Source organism: Pelobates fuscus, chromosome 4, assembly GCF_036172605.1.
Source record: "Pelobates fuscus isolate aPelFus1 chromosome 4, aPelFus1.pri, whole genome shotgun sequence".
NCBI lineage: Eukaryota > Metazoa > Chordata > Amphibia > Anura > Pelobatidae > Pelobates > Pelobates fuscus.
In genome coordinates this window covers 301,084,374-301,101,301 of record NC_086320.1, presented here as the reverse complement: position 1 = coordinate 301,101,301, position 16,928 = coordinate 301,084,374, and the positions used below count along the sequence as shown (strand labels likewise).

The 16,928-nt window shown below is 39.8% G+C and overlaps 1 protein-coding gene across 2 annotated transcripts in view; it reads right to left on the bottom strand.

Moving 5' to 3' along the window:
- VPS50 (VPS50 subunit of EARP/GARPII complex) overlaps positions 1 to 16,928 on the bottom strand; it is a 215,617-nt gene that overhangs the window by 115,928 nt on the left and 82,761 nt on the right. For both annotated transcript variants that reach the window (XM_063452255.1, XM_063452256.1), the window contains one exon: positions 6,986 to 7,028. In XM_063452255.1, the coding sequence (XP_063308325.1) occupies positions 6,986 to 7,028 (43 nt within the window). The remainder of the gene's footprint in view (positions 1 to 6,985; positions 7,029 to 16,928) is intronic.

Genomic DNA, 16,928 nt, shown 5'->3' with positions numbered 1-16,928 from the left:
TAAACTGAAGATATTGGCGTGAAAGTTAAATGCAAAATCAAAACGGGAAATAACCATAATCTTGCTGCATTATTCATCATCTGTGCAAGTTGTAAGTGGTGCTATTACAAGCTTTAGTAAACACAGACGAGTTAGAAATTATAATCAGGAGAAATCATTAAGATAAGCATTCTACACTACCTAGATCCTTTATTGCTGAAACATACATTTAGAAGCATCTAATATTTAAGACAGAATAATTCAAAAAAATGTGCTGTGCGGGTTCCAGCATATATATATTGTTATGATCATATTGAATAACCATGTTTCCACCTACGTTTAAAAAGTATATATGTATTCACTGACCTTCATGCCAAAAATTGGTTTCATTTTATCACAAACAAGTTCAAAACAGCCTCTACTATGCATTTGACTCCTTTCAAAGGCTTAGACAAGAAGGTTAGAAATCTTTGCTGATAATTTCATCACGCTTCCAGGTGGGGTGCCTTGAGGGCAGTAGTTCTCTCAAATAAAGAGATACAGAAAATGCAAGATATATTTATAAAGGATTGGGTAATGCAGGTTATCTGACTTCACTCATCTAATCCATCATCTAGACCAGTGTTTCCCAAACCACTCCTCAAGACCCATCAACAGTCCAGTTTTTGTCAATATCTCCATTGGAATAAAAGAGGGAAATACATAAATCCTGGATTGTTGGTGGGCCATGAGGACTGGTTTGGGAATGACTGATCTAGATGCTATAGGTCAGGCATGGGCAACCTTCGGCACTCCATATATTTGGACTACACTTCCCATGATGCTTTGCCAGCATTCTGTAGAATGTGTAAATTTTCCTAAAAAGATGCATATTCTACCAATACTTTCAACTGCTACCTTTTAACTCTGCTAGACTGAACAAATGTGCATGCCACAGGCTTTTGACTGCAATTATAGCAAGCCAGCCAGGAATTCAGTTTTGTTGGGTGACTTCTTTTATCAAAATAAAGATAGACAGGTAGACAAAGAGACAAAAAAAACACACACCTAATTTGTCTCTTTTTCATACACAGCAGAGCTCCATCTCTGTGACTGAACTGATATTTCAAAGGAATTTTACTGAATATTTGAAGATTGACCAGTTTACCATTGTTCAAACCCCTTTAACCCCTTAAGGACCAAACGTCTGGAATAAAAGGGAATCATGACATGTCACACGTCATGTGTCCTTAAGGGGTTAAGCCACCTGCCATCCGTAACAGGCTCATCTTCTGATATAGAATAACAGATTAACTGTATGAACTAGTACAGGTGAAGCAAAATGAATGAAAGCTCTTAGTTCTTGTAAAATATAATAGATCTTGCCCTGTTACAGAGAAAGAGAAGGTCTGGATGACTTGCGCAGACACTAATCGGAAGACATAAATGGTCAGGTCAGCAGCAAGGGCAAAATAAGAATCAGTACAAAGTATTTATTGCCAATTAGGATTAAAGGGCACATCCTCTGACATTTTTAAATATGCACCCTGCAAATAACCAATCATTTGCCAAAATATAAAAAAGGGAATTCTGAAAAAGATGTCGTTGGGGGTCACAGAACAGAAAGACAGACTAGGTATTTGTACTTAATGCTTCAGTTTTATTTCTCTTTTTTCAATGAGACTGCATATCAAAAAAATGCATGTATTTCTCCGGCATTAACCGTGAAATGGCCTAAAACAGCATGATTTGTGTCTTTACTCATTGTTACATTATAAAATCATGCAAAGATCTATATATAATACTATATATATATATATATATATATATATATATATATAGTCACAAAGCAGTGTAATAGTTTCTGTCACTGCAACTATTTTGTGACTTCATTTTTTTTTTACTTATTCTTGATAGCAAAGTCTTAAAGCGGCACTGTCATGCCAAACTTACTTTTCGATTCCTCTTCTCTCCCTCTGTCAAGATCTGTTCTTCATTTCTTCGTGTCTGCTCTAGTTTGCTTTAAATCTTAAGACAAAAGTAGGGACTATTTCTCTTATGGAGGTTTCTTACGCTTGACCAACTTTGACCAGCGGAGGAACAAAGTGTGCTCCGTTTCCCAGCAATTTTCCCACAATTCTCACCTTTCCTCCGTGATCTTGCGATGCTTCCTGTCAGTATTCACGAACTTCCTGTCACTTATACAGGACGCCGGCTAAACTACCGAATTTCGTCCTAACAGAATGAGAACAGTTTCTCTTTGTTCGGATCAGAGTTTCATTTGAATTAATGATCCTATTCTTGCTGCCGCTTAGTAGATAACTCCCTAATTCCCACGGTATCAGTGTGCTATCTACCAAAAGGTTGAAAGGCCTAAATTGGTCTTTCAGCCAAATGTACTTTTTTTGGATGGATGAATTTTTTTTGTGCGCTCTGGTTTCGACAGGTATTATGGTTTTTTATTTGGCCTTTTTTTAAGGCTGAAAAAAGAAAGCTTTAGAAAAAAGAAGACTTCTAATGGTAAGTATGATTTTCTTTTTCAGGTATTTAGTTTTATTGTCTCCACCCACACTATTTTTAGGGTGAGGGTGGTAGGTAGGAATTCATTTAATTGTATTTAGGTGGGGGTGACTAGGGGCTTGGGAACCCCTAGTCACAGGGGGGGGGGGATATTTTTATTTTACACTTATTTATTTTTACACTTAGCCCCCTACCTGTCGCCTATGGGTGGGGGCAGGGGGGAGGACAATAGGTCCCCCCCTTTTCATTTATCCCCCAATTCGCCGTTCCTGGGTGGGGCCGGGGTGGGAAGACAATAGCCCCCCTCCATTTTCATTTAGGGCCCCCACCCGCTGTTCATGGGTGGGGGCAGATGGGAGGACAATAAGTCCCCCCCATTGTAATTTAGGGCCCCCACCCACTGCTCATGGGTGGGGGCCGTTGGGGAGGACAATAGGTCTCCCCCATTGTCATTGAGGGCCCCCACCCACCGTTTACAGGTGTGGGAGGACAATAGGTCCCCCCCATGCTCATGGGTAGGGGCTGGACGGGAGAGCAATAGGTCCTCCCCTTATTATAATTTAGTGCCCCCACCCACCACTCATTCGTGAGGGCCAGGGGGAGGACAATAGGTCCCCCACCCTTTTATTGTAGTTTAGGGCCCCCACCCGCCACTCATGTGTAGGGGAGGGACAATAGCCCCCCTTATTGTAATTAAGGGTCCCCACCAGTCGCTCATGGGTGGGGGCCAGGGTGGAGGACAATAGGTCCCCCCCATTGTCACTGACCACACACAGGAAATATTTGCGAGGCCCCACCCACCTGTGTGTCTAACACACATAAACACATACACAGGCAAACACTGACAATAAACCAACAGGTAATAACACACATATACAGACAGACATGGACAGTCATAAATAGAGCTACACTAATACTATCACTCTTACAACTGTAATACCCTCCCACTCATTACCAACTTAAAAGCTGCCCTACGGTAGAGGGAGTGGAGAGGCTTTGAGTTGCTCCCCATGGGTCCGGTGTTGCGGCAAACTAGAAAATTCCCTCCTGCTCCCCCTCAGTGATAGCAAGGCCACAGGTGCCACAATATGACATCAAATCTTAGAACTTGCTTTCTTCCATCATGTTTTGGGGTATATGTTTTTTTTTAGTGAAGGATGTCTGTATGAGAGCTGCACAATCGTGTGTCTCTGCTCCAAATGCACAATGACCTGCGCCAGAGCTCCATTTGTCGCACCAGTAGCGGATTTATTTTACGCATTATTTATTAATAAATCAGTTGCTATAACGCTACAATATATATCTAAAACTATTAAAAGAACTGTACAAACAACACAGTGTTCCTTTAAGGGTTCTATACATAATAACTGCTTAGTACTTTTTAAATAAAGGGATGGCTAAAAGGTAGATCACAAAATGATCTGTCACAAGATGCTTTGTCAGCATTTAGAATGTCCAAGCCTTATAGGGGCTGAGACTGGTATCTAGCCAGGTCTATCGGCATAAAGCATAAAGCAAAACGGGTTATACAGCATTACAAAAATTAAACACAAGTGGGAAATCAATTTTGAAAAATAATGCTAAATCCAGAATTATTTATAAAATCTAAAAATGCAGAAACAAATATTTATTTAAATGCTGCTTACGGAAATAAATAAAAAAAAATACCAAATTAATCACATCTACCCACATTTGGCAACAAAGTAAATTACAATTTAATACATTAACATTATATCCAACTTGCATTCTATGTGCAATTTGATATTAACATTGAGAAAATAGCAGGTCTCATGAACTTCAAGAAAAATATGTTTCTAAAATATAGAACAAATCAGTATAAAGCAAAGATAATGTTCTTAAGTAGACTGGAACATGTTTTTAATTACATGCCTGCCAATTAGACTTTTTTTTATCTACAACCACAGCTTTTAATTTAATTATCATCATGTTGTACTCTGAAACAAACAGAAAATATGAACAATATGATTTTTTTTTCTTTAAAAAAAAATTTAATTAATTAATAAATAATCAGATCTACTTTTAATGTTTTTGGAAGACTATTTAAAGTTTGGTAAGGAGATTTGTTTCTAGTACGTACAGAGACAATCCAGGCCCCTAAAGCACTTCAGCTGGTTATCTGGATCTTTACCTTGTCTAAGTTCATCCAAGTCTTGATTTGAAGAGAATTTAAAATAATAAATCTAATACAGTGGAAGGTGAAGAAAAATAAAGGCTAGGACGCAATATGTGATAAAAACAGATAATATAAAAATAGTAAAATACCTAGGTGTTAAAGCTACTGAATGTGAGATAGTATAAAATACTTAAAGGGACACTATAGTCACCTGAACAACTTTAGCTTAATGAAGCAGTTTTGGTGTATAGAACATGCCCCTGCAGCCTCACTGCTCAAATCCCGCCATTTAGGAGTTAAATCCCTTTGTTTATGAACCCTAGTCACACCTCCCTGCATGTGACTTGCACAGCCTTCCATAAACACTTCCTGTAAAGAGAGCCCTATTTAGGCTTTCTTTATTGCAAGTTCTGTTTAATTAAGATTTTCTTATCCCCTGCTATGTTAATAGCTTGCTAAACCCTGCAAGAGCCTCCTGTATGTGATTAAAGTAAAATTTAGAGATTGAGATACAATTATTTAAGGTGAATTACATCTGTTTGAAAGTGAAACCATTTTTTTTTTCATGCAGGCTCTGTCAATCATAGCCAGGGGAGGTGTGGCTAGGGCTGCATAAACAGAAACAAAGTGATTTAACTCCTAAATGACAGTGAATTGAGCAGTGAAATTGCAGGGGAATGATCTATACACTAAAACTGCTTTATTTAGCTAAAGTAATTTAGGTGACTATAGTGTTCCTTTAACGAGAATAAATACAAAAAAAAATTTAAAAAAAAAAGAAAAGGAAAAAAAAATATATAAACTAGGGTAGATAAAAAAAAAATGACAATCCAACTTCCTGAACAAACAAAAAAAGTCCCACAAAAGTCCAAAATATAGCAAACCAGGATTTGGTGTTTTTTGTGGCCTATAAGGTTGCAATTCATAGTGGTTTGTGTATGGACTGCAATTTATGTTTTTAGGTATACTGAGGCCACCAAGAGGATATTTCCATTACTACAGTTGATCAATTCTTTAACCCCTTAAGGACACATGACATGTGTGACATGTCATGATTCCCTTTTATTCCAGAAGTTTGGTCCTTAAGGGGTTAAAGGTTACCCAGCCATCCAGTCTAACTTGAAGGTACACCAAGTACACCTGATGGATATTTATATCATTACACATGATCATTTTCTGTAACCGACTAGATCACAGGTTATTTGCATTTACCAATAAAATTTCACGATATTATTTTAGCAAACAGGTTTGAGCTCAGCATCCATTTTAGGATGTTGCAACCTTATAGGCCGCAATAGCACTAAATCCCTTCTTTGCTATATTTTGGACTTCATATGAACTTTTGTGGGACTTTCTTAATTGTTCAAGAATTTGGATTAGAACAAGTATTGTCATTTTCTTATCTACCCTAGTTCATATTTTATTTATTTATTTTTTATTTATTCTTGTTTAGTGTTTTATACCATCTCCCATTCAGGTATTTTATTATTTTTATATTATCTGTTTTTATCACATATTGCATCAGAGCCTTTCTTTTTCTCACTCCCTGCCTATTACATTTTAAATCCTAAATAGTAGTTCCTGGTCCCCCCACTATTTTATTTAGAGAAGTTGGCACTTTTAGAATTTGGTTTAGGAATTGCCCCTGTCAGAAAAGCTGACAGCTTCCTGGACAAAATTACAAAACCACCACCACCAATTTCATCCAGAAAAGAAATTAGACTGTGGTCTCCCAAGCGCAGAGCAGTAGTGAGAGAGGATTTACTGCTGGAAAAAAGGAAGAGCAATATTCACTTTTAGGTTGGGGGGGGGGGGGGGGGGCTGGATTAAAACAATACTCAAAACATGAAACCTCAACATCAGCTTTTAACATTGTAGTGCTCCTTTAAATTGACATAAAGCATAGTCAGGATGTCAGTTGGCTCATAGTACTTAAAGTGACATCCCTTTACAGAGCTTAATAAAGTAATAATAATAGGCAGAGTTAGGTGACCGCTAGACAGGTTTCCCACTCTTGTGCTAGATTATCAGGTCGCTATTCAGTCCACCAGTGCAAACTGTGTAGATTGGCAATTTGTCTCTTCCAAAGTTATCATGCAATTTGTGTTGGGGATTTAACTAACCTGTAGATAAACTGGATGTGTCAGTTTGAATTTACTTTTGACATCCCTTAATCAGTGCGGAAAGTCTATGTATGTGCACCCAGGCACAGAACGGGCATTGGCCAGATGTGTCGTCTCGTCGTCTCGGAATGTACAAATATAAGGAATGCAATCACTTTAGCAAACATCTTCAGGGAGGTAAAAATAAGGAACAAAAAAAGAAAAAAAAATGTTTTGTTTTTTTTAAGTTTGTTATAGCCTCATGCCTTACCTCAATTTGTTCAAGGGTATCCTGCAGTTTTGAATGTAATTCACTGTGGGGAAAAATGATAATTAAAGGAGTAATGAGAAACATATCATGCTATGTACGAACAACAAATCAAACCATCAAACCAGAACAGGACTACTTCTAGCAGAATATAATATACATATATATTTATTTGCCAGGTGAGTCATGACACACTAGGGAGCAAAATAAAATATTGACTATTATCATTCATAAATAAATGTACATCAATTTATGTGCAGTGGCATGCATCAAAAACAGCAATGTCTCATACAGGAGATTTTAGCAATGCACCTATTTAAATAACCCACATAACAAGTGCATTCCATCCAAAATAAAAAAAAATTAACACTCTGGTCAAGTTCACACCTTCATAATCTGCCTAAACTGGGGATGGTAAGAATGGATGGTCAGAGGAGGAGGAGCAGCTTGAGCTTAACACTGTAGCTCAATATTGCCACACTTGTATAGATGATCCATGAAAAATATATTTATTGTTAAACCCAAGTGGGGATTTAGCATTCTGTGCATCTCTTCCTATATGCAATCCCTGGTAACAAGGGTCTAATCATTAGAGAGAAAAAAATACACTGAGCTGGAGGCTGCAGCTGAGGAGGCTTGGTGCTAGAACTGTGGTACGTTAAATAGATTACATGTTAAGGAGCAAATGGGGGTTAGAGAGTTATCACATCAATATAAGGGAGCCTGTGCTTTTTTCTGGTCCATAGGTTTCCTTTAAAAGAATGCGTCGAACAAGAGAGACATTCGGACAGTGTTGGTTCTTAGTTATTTTTTGTATATCATATTTTTTAAGTCAGCTTGGCTTATCTTTTAGTATTTATTTTCCCACTGCGTTTATAAGAATTTTGTGGAAAATGAAGTATGCAGAAAAATAATGAACACAGTTATAAGTAAAATAATGTATTTTGTAACTTATACATGCATTTGTTTTAATTGTAATAAACTTAATCCCAAGTGGCAATTACTGACCAAATTATCCGGTCTGGAAAAATCTCCAACTCAAGCTCATACCACAGCTTGGCTATTTTTGCCTTCATTTTGTCTTTTCAGAAATCTATGATTTGTAGATTAGTGCACGTTAAGAGGTTAAAGGACCACTATAGTGCCAGGAAAACAAACTCGTTTTCCTGGCACTATAGTGCCCTGAGGGTGCCCCCACCCTCAGGGTCCCACTCCCGTGGTGCTGAAGGGGGAGGAAGGGGTTAATCACTTACCTTTTCTCCAGCGCCGGGGTCCCTCGGGGCTGGGACTCTGCTCCCTCTTCTGACGTCACCAGCTGAATGCGCACGCGTGGCAAGAGTCGCGCGCGCATTTAGCCAGTCTCATAGGAAAGCATTATGAATGCTTTCCTATGGACGCTGGCGTCTTCTCACTGTGAAAAATCACAGTGATAAGTGCGGAAGCGCCTCTAACCGCTGTAAATGAGACAGCCACTAGAGGCTGGAATAACCCTAGTGTAAACATAGCAGTTTCTCTGAAACTGCTATGTTTACAGCAGGCAGGGTTAATCCTAGATGGACCTGGCACCCAGAGCACTTAATTAAGCTGAAGTGGTCTGGGTGCCTATAGTGGTCCTTTAAGACAGACACACAAGGGGTGGTTAGGAGATACACTGAAAGGACTGATGGCCTATGGAGAGTGGGGAAATAGCTGCTTGATCCAAGGAGACATCTGACTGCTATTTTGGGGTCAAGAAGGAAATTTTTCCTAGTTTGTTGCAAAATTGGAAGCGCTTCAGACTAGGTTTTTTTTTGCCTTCTTTGGGATCAACAGCAAAAACATATGTGAGGAAGGCTGAACTTGAAGGACGCAAGTCTCTTTTCAGCTATGTAACTATGTAACACAAGGCACTAAGAGTGGGTTAAGTCACATAAAAGGGAATAAGGGGGTTAAGAGAGACACACATGATGGTCAAGAAAACCACAGGAAAGAAATGGATGCAAAGAGACACAGAAGAGGTGTGGAAGGATAAAGAAACAAACAAGATGGTAAGACTGATTAAGAGAGACATCAGGAGATACATCAGAGTTGGAACAATAAACAAAAACTGTACCAATTCCAGGGAGGTGTCAGCACACAATTCCACCTAGGTGCAAACTAAAATATGTGTGCCTCTGCCTTACAATGTCCTATGTATTCTTCATGTTTGCTTTACTATTTCTCTTTGTCAATTTGTTATTTTTTTTTTAAAAAACAAACTTTATATATATTGACTGTTAAAGGTACACTAAAGTCACCAGAACAACTACAGCTTATTGCATTTGTTCTGGTGAGTAGAATCATTACCTTCAGGCTTTTTGCAGTAAACACTGTCTTTTCAGAGAAAATGCAGTGTGTACATTACAGCCTAGTGATACCTTCACTGGCCACTCCTCAGATGGCTGCTGGAGGTGCTTCCTGGGGCAGTGCTGCACACTCACTGCCATTCAGTGTCTCCACCCTCTGCATGCAGACACTGAACTTTCCTCATAGAGATGCATTGATTCAATGTATCTCTATGAGGAGATGCTGATTGACTAGGGCTGTGTTTGACTTGTACTGGCTCTGCCCCTGATCTGCCTCCTGAACAGTCTTAGCCAATCCTATAGGGAAGCATTGTGATTGGCTCAGACCACCACTTCTGCTGATGTCAGCAGACAGGGACAGGTCAGAGGCAGACAGGGACAGGTCAGAGGCAGACAGGGGCAGAGCCAGCAGCTACAGACTTGAATACAAGTAAGATTTGACTATATTTAGGGAGGCAAGGGGGGGGGGTGAAATGGTGGTTTTAACAAAATAGGGTCAGGAATATGTTTGTGTTCCTGACCCTATAGTGTTCCTTAAAAGCGTACAGCTCTTTGTATTTTGCTATTCTCCTTTCATCTCTTTTTTTTTTTATATATTCACCTACTCTCTTTGTAATTTGTATGTGAGTTAACTTGTATAATTGGCAAAAATAATAAACAAAATTAAAATATATATACTTTTTTCATGTAGAGAAACAGTCTGATAATAAAATGATATATAGATTGCATAGTTAGATCAGAGATTTATTTTTGTTTTACAGATAGCTATTTTTACTGCGCTGAAATCATCTCCGAGATATTATTTTAGATTTTCTGAAGCCAAGGATAAAACCCATAATGTACTCCGTATGTCTGAGTTTGTACAAAAGAAGCTAGTTATATGGATGAACTATATGACAGCTATGCTAAAAGGTTCTACCTCCTCTACATCATTTCACAAGGATAGGGATCAATGGGTGTCATCTCACTTATTGCTTTTATTGGGTTTTATATTATCCATTTGTTTTGCTGTTGAGAGGAATTTATCATTGAACTGTTGTTTTTATTAAACTTGTATTACAGCAGCTCAGCAGCGAGCAGACAGATGCAAGGCTAATGGACCTAGATCAATTTCTGACTGCGTTGTTGACCTTTGAAGACAAGGTCAGAGCAGGAAAACAAGCTTGGCTTAAATATATTGATGAATGACTACCGATCAGACAGGGGCAAACTTCTAATCTACCGAATAGCAATACTGTGTAGGTGTGTCGCACCATATAAATGTGTTTTGGAAGAATTCAAATAGAACAATTACTATTTTCCATCACCTGCATGTCGCAAGCTGGACTTTGGAAACCCCTCCTTGGGCACAGAAATACGAGAAAGGATCTTTTCCCAACTATCCCAGAGTTTCCAGCTTGAAATGCAAATGAACACAGACAGGCATTTTGTTTCAAAACTCATGTTGCATTGATGTAGGTACCCTTAGCAAAGGATAAAATGTGAAATAGTTTTTTGTTTTTTTCAAACCAAAATGAACAGTGCCTATGAATAAGTGTCCTAGAAGTACAAAAAGCATAAGGAGTAGGAGAGAGAGACCAAGGTGATGTCACATTCACATATTTTGACTTTCTCATACAATCACGTGATTTATTATGTGAAGGTCGTTTTATCTTGGAAGTTTTGGTACTTTGTAATTTTTTTTTTGCACACATCATTGAGCACTCATCGTGGTCCAGTTTGGCAGACCTCAAATTGCTTCCCTCAAGTTTCTCGAATACATACTGGTAAACAAGTGCACACACCAATACATTATTTTTCTATTTGTTCTGTGTTTTATGAGATCATTACACAAACCTAAGAAGGGCTTGCAAGCATTTGAATAAAAACCGGTGCCACTGTTTGTAAGGTGACAATTATAATTTATGATACCACCTCTCATCTGTCAACAAAGATAAAAAACATACTTGTTTCTATTTAGCAGCCGGTGGGGTTGTATGGTTCTGTATATGCGGAAGAACACGCAACCATTTATTTTATCACACAGTATATTGGCTGCAGGAGAAAATGGAACAGTACTGGTCAACTGCCCCATTTCTTAATGGGTGAACAAAGGGAGTTGAATGTAGACATTTGCTTTAACCCCTTTAGTTTCTCTGCAAGCATATTTAAAGGAATACTAAAGCAGTTAATTCAGTGTGCCCCCTAGACTCTAGTTCAGGTGTAGGCAACCTTCGGCACTCCAGATGTTTTGGACTACACCTCCCATGATGCTTTGCCAGCATTATGGGTGTAAGAGCACTATGGGGGATGTAGTCCATAACATCTGGAGTGCCGAAGGTTGCCTATGTCTGCGTCTAGTTCTCCAGCTGAGACTCCCTCTGGGTTGCTGCCCTCTCCATGTCTCTCGAAATTGAGGATATGCCCCTTCCTCACCGATGGACCAATCCAATGCTCCTCATAGAGGAGAATTGGGAATGTGATAGGCATGTGAAAAAGGAGTAGGACTTAATCTATTCTCACTCATGAATAAAATATTTATTTTTGCTCAAAAACTTTCATTAACTACCATTTTTCTAAATTCATAGAAATTTATGAAAAATCCTTAACAGTGATGCATATGCTTCAGTTTGAAAAGTACAAAAAAAAAAAACAATTGTAAACCTTTTTCTTTCATTTATACTATGAAATTAGATGGCTAATTGAAGACAGGAACGATAAGTAGACATGTAATGCTTTATTGATTCTGTTTGCATTACATTGTAACAATGCTTTTAGCAAAGAGCAAAGCTCTTTGAATCCCAATTTATTTTACTATTCTCATCTTTTCAAGATAGTGCAGAAGCAGCAAATATTCACATGCAAAGGATTTATTTTACTGGCAACAAAGGACAAGAGAGAGACTGCAAGATGATCTGCAGCAGCAGTTAAAAACAAAGGACTAAGTTTATTGTAGTCACTACTGCAATTATACTTTGCTGCCAGCTGAGCTAGTGTAAAAATAAGATAAACGTTTGCTCTACTCCCCAAGTAAACATAATGGGTGAGACACATTTTAAGCTGTTTTAGGTTTTTGATAAAACCACGGCAAACAGCTGCAATTTCTTGGGATTTGCCACACAAGCAGGAATTGTTGGGAAGAGTGTTGCATATTTTTAATGCGCTGGTGATATAATGCATTGCATTAATTTTGCTGTGTCCCTTAAATGACTTGTTTAGTACAGATATTGCATTAAAATATTTTTTTTTTTTTAAATGACGGTTTACCATTTTCTTGCAGATCTGGATCAGAACTGTCCTGAATTAAATTAGGTAATGTTTGAGCCATGCAAACTAATTCCAGGTGTACCATGTACTTTAATTGAAGGATTACTTAGCAACGGAGTGTCAAAAAAAGCAAGTACCCAGCGATTCCCATAGGTTAATATAGTTCTGCTGTCTATAGCTTGTCCCTGCAGGCATTTCTGGCTGAGAGTGGGATTGCTGTCAGCGTGTTCACGTAATGCCAGATAGGTCTAGAAATTGTTTTGCTGATTCAAAACTTTAAAGGACCACTCTAGTGCCAGGAAAACATACTCGTTTTCCTGGCACTAGAGTGCCCTGAGGGAGCCCCCACCATCAGGGACCCCCTCCCGCCAGGCTCTGGAAAGGGGAAAGTGTTTAAAACTTACCTTTTTCCAGCGGTGGGCGGAGAGCTCTCCTCCTCTGATCCTCCTCTTCTCCTCCCCGTCGGCTGAATGCGCGCGCATTCAGCCGGTCACATAGGAAAGCATTCATAATGCTTTCCTATGGACGCTTGCGTGCTCTCACTGTGATTTTCACAGTGAGAATCACGCAAGCGCCTCTAGCGGCTGTCAGTGAGACAGCCACTAGAGGAAATAGGGGAAGGCTTAACCCATTCACAAACATAGCAGTTTCTCTGAAACTGCTATGTTTATGAAAAAAAGGGTAAAAGCTAGCTGGACCAGGCACCCAGACCACTTCATTAAGCTGAAGTGGTCTGGGTGCCTAGAGTGGTCCTTTAAATATACACCAGTCATCGGCTCAAAAGGCAACCGATAATCGGTATTTGCATCGGCTCTGGAAAAAGTATATCGGCTGATCCCCATTTAAATGTGTGGACCAACCCCTCTTACCACATATGGAATCCACCTCCCTGGCAGTATATAATAGAACAAATGTAAATTTCACAGTCCAGTGATGATAAACACATACCACCCAAGTATCCAGATTTAGGATGGATGGTATCTATTTTGGGCCCAAATCCCTCTGTCCCTCTTTTCTAAAAGCTCCATATTGTTAGTGTATCTCCATGTATAACAGAGCTCCACAGCAATAATACTCCCAGTAATGTGTCTTTAAACTCCCATAAATGTGTTTAGAAATCAGTCTGTGTATATAAGATACTTTGTTCTTGTTCTAAATTACATTTTAGTTGCTAAATTGTTATTAGTAAGTTACCTAAAATTTCTCTGAACAGCCTCGCTCCTGGCCACACCCCACTCACACCCTAAAATGAAAGCTATATTGGGAGTTATGCAAACATAAAAGCCATGTTTAAATGGATTAAGTATAAGAAAGTGCAAGTTAAACATTTATACACCTATGATTACATTTGCATTTCTTTCCATTATGAAACAATGTTTTTTGCCGGGTTGCTTGGCAACATTTGCTTATTGTAGGCTTCATGTGGAAAGTCACATGTTCCCGTGCTATCACTTCATTCTGCTATGCCTTGCGAAACACGACCCAATGGTTGAAATGTTGCTATACGAGTCTTGATTCAAGAAAGAAAAATGAATGACCCTGGGAATGAATGCTGCTGCTTGTGGCGAAGATTGGAGGATTAGAAGACAGGGCATGCTTAGCGAAATCAGAGTTCCCACCTGCTTATACTGCTTCATCAATACAAGAAATTATGTTTTCACAAAACAATAACAAAACATATGTTCATATGTGAATAAGAAATATCTACCCATATAATCAGACCACCTATCGTCAAAAAAAATGTCAACATAATTTTGTTGAAAAACTTTTATTCTATTGCAAAATTGGAACCGAGTTAACTGGTTTAGTTTTCTGGCTTTGCCAAACTGGTTATTGACAAATACTGTTACTATTCAGTTACTGCAGGTGTTGATTAGGTTACAGGTGGCCCAATGCCAACACACACTCTAAACATTTTTAAAGACGTGCTATAACATTTATCTTATCCATTAGCTTATTAGCATTTGAGCATTTTTTTTTCTCCTCTAGAGAATCCAATGTGGCCCACATCATTCTATTTCTTTTTTTTTTTTTTAATTCTTTATTTTTGGTGCGCAGAGATTACACATAATGAGCTTGCATCGCCACAATAGCGGGGCAAACCATGCATTTTCAGACAAGTTATAACAGTGGAATTGCGGTTATATGACATGCACACATTTTAGTTTTAGTTGAGTATATCTTGCTAGTCAGGTACGTCTAGAAAACTCAAGTTGTGTTTAGTCACGCTGCAGTCTTAATGATTCAAAGGTATAGAACAGAAAGGGTAACTTTAACATTTGTCGCTTTAATATGTGTCGCTTTAATATGTGTCGCTTTAATATGTGTCGCTTTAATATGTGTCGCTTTAATATGTGTCGCTTTAATATGTGTCGCTTTAATATGTGTCGCTTTAATATGTGTCGCTTTAACAAGTGTCGCTTTAACAAGTGTCGCTTTAACAAGTGTCGCTTTAACAAGTGTCGCTTTAACATTTGTCAAATGGAGGAGATAGGTAGGCAAAGGATGGTCAGTTAAGTAGAGTAGTAATTTTTAGCGTTTTGTGTGGAGTGAGTTGAGCTGGCGTTTAGTGTTAGGTAGGCAGGTCATGTATAGTCAGATATGTGTTGTGTAGCATTCATATTTTACAAGAAATATCGTACAAGATATAAACACTTTTACTAGTTAAGCAGCTTTTGGCTAGCCACTGATACTTATACTGCCCTGCCAAGGCTGAGGTAAGTAAAGCTAGCATGCCTAAGTGAGAGAAAAATCAAAAGCATAGACAATGAGAGAAAACCTGAGTCGGTTCGCATAACCAGGTGAGTATTGAGGTGATATGCACATCATATATTATGCTTTGGTAGGTAAGCTGTTTCACCGATTTATTTAAGTCCCACATGTGTTGCAGGCAGTTTGCAGAGTACGGCCATAGGTGTAGCAGCCAAGCCGCAGGCATTAGGTGTGGGCCTATCAACCTATTTGAGTCGGGGAGGTCCCGTTTCTGCCCTCCTCGGCATTTCCGCCAGGTTCCCACTCCCCGGACCAGTTATTCATCTAACATCAGTACCGCATCGGGTGTTCCGTTCCGCTGTGCTTTGGTGGTGTCAGACCGTGCCACCATTTCGGGTTCGCCCGCCAAGTCCGCCATTCTGGTAGCTGGGGCTCCCCCAGACCCGGGCGCTGTAAGTCGCAAGGAGTAGCAGGCATCACAGTACCCGACCCACTTGCGAGAGTTCCATTTCCAAGCCCAGTTATATATGTGGGTAGGGGCATGCTGTCGGCCTGAGCTCGGCAGGTTGTGTGCTTCAGGCACTTTGCTTGCAGGGTAGGGTGTCAGGTCCGGTGAGTGTGCCACTGATCGGCTTCCTCGCCTTGGCGCTTGGTCGCCTCCTTGGGTCTGCGAGCGCTGCTAGTTCATTTCTCCCTGACCCTCAGGTACTCACACGTGGCCTCCACCATTTTAGCCTTAGGGCTCCGGCCCTCGTTGCGGCCTGGTATATCGCGGCCTCCGAGTGCGGCTGTGGGGTGAGGACCGGGATCACCCCCCCGGTCCAGAGGGGGGGGGGAAATCGGGACCGGACCCGCCTGTAGTGTGCTTGTATCGGGCTCCTTCGGGCAGGATAGCGTCGCGGCGGCCGTCCGCTTCACTCACCGCCAGGCGAGGTCCCACCTGATGCAGCGGGCCCTCTCCTCCGAGGGACTAGAGCTAGCCTCTCCTCAGCTCAGGCAGCCCGGTTACTTCGAGGGTCGCAGGTATTCCTAGGTATTTTTTTCAGAATCCCGATTTACAGGTTTTATGTGTGTTTTTTTTGCAGGAGCTGAGCTGTCCTGCGACCGCTCAGCTCGGCGGTCCGGCCCCGCCCCCCATCATTCTATTTCTATATGCATTTTGTACTGTTCTCGTTCTTTAATTCTAGAAATACTATACTAATATCACCGGTATATATTGCATCTCCCTCTTCTAAGTGGGTTTTGGAATGTTCTGTTGCTGAATTACTTAGAGGATCCATGTATTTGTATCAGAACTTTGTCCACTGCACATTTTCGGATTGTGCTGAATTCTCTTTATTGCCACCGTTTCCACCGTAGTACCCATCGGTGTAAATCCCACATAGCATTTTACTAGTGAAGTGTCAACCCACATAAAAGAAAATGCATAGAAGAGAAGCAAAAGTAACAATGAAACAGAATAATAAGAATAAAATAAATAAAGAATAAAAAGATAAAAATAATAAGTGTGACGAAACCAATCTCGCCACATTGTATTGGAGGAGTCTGGTTGCCCGCCTGCTGCCTCTGGACTATGGACCGGCAGCTAAAGGGTTAATTTTAATGTGCAGAAGGATTTATTTCTCCCTTTCTGCACAGCAGTTCGGTAGATTTCATCTACCGAA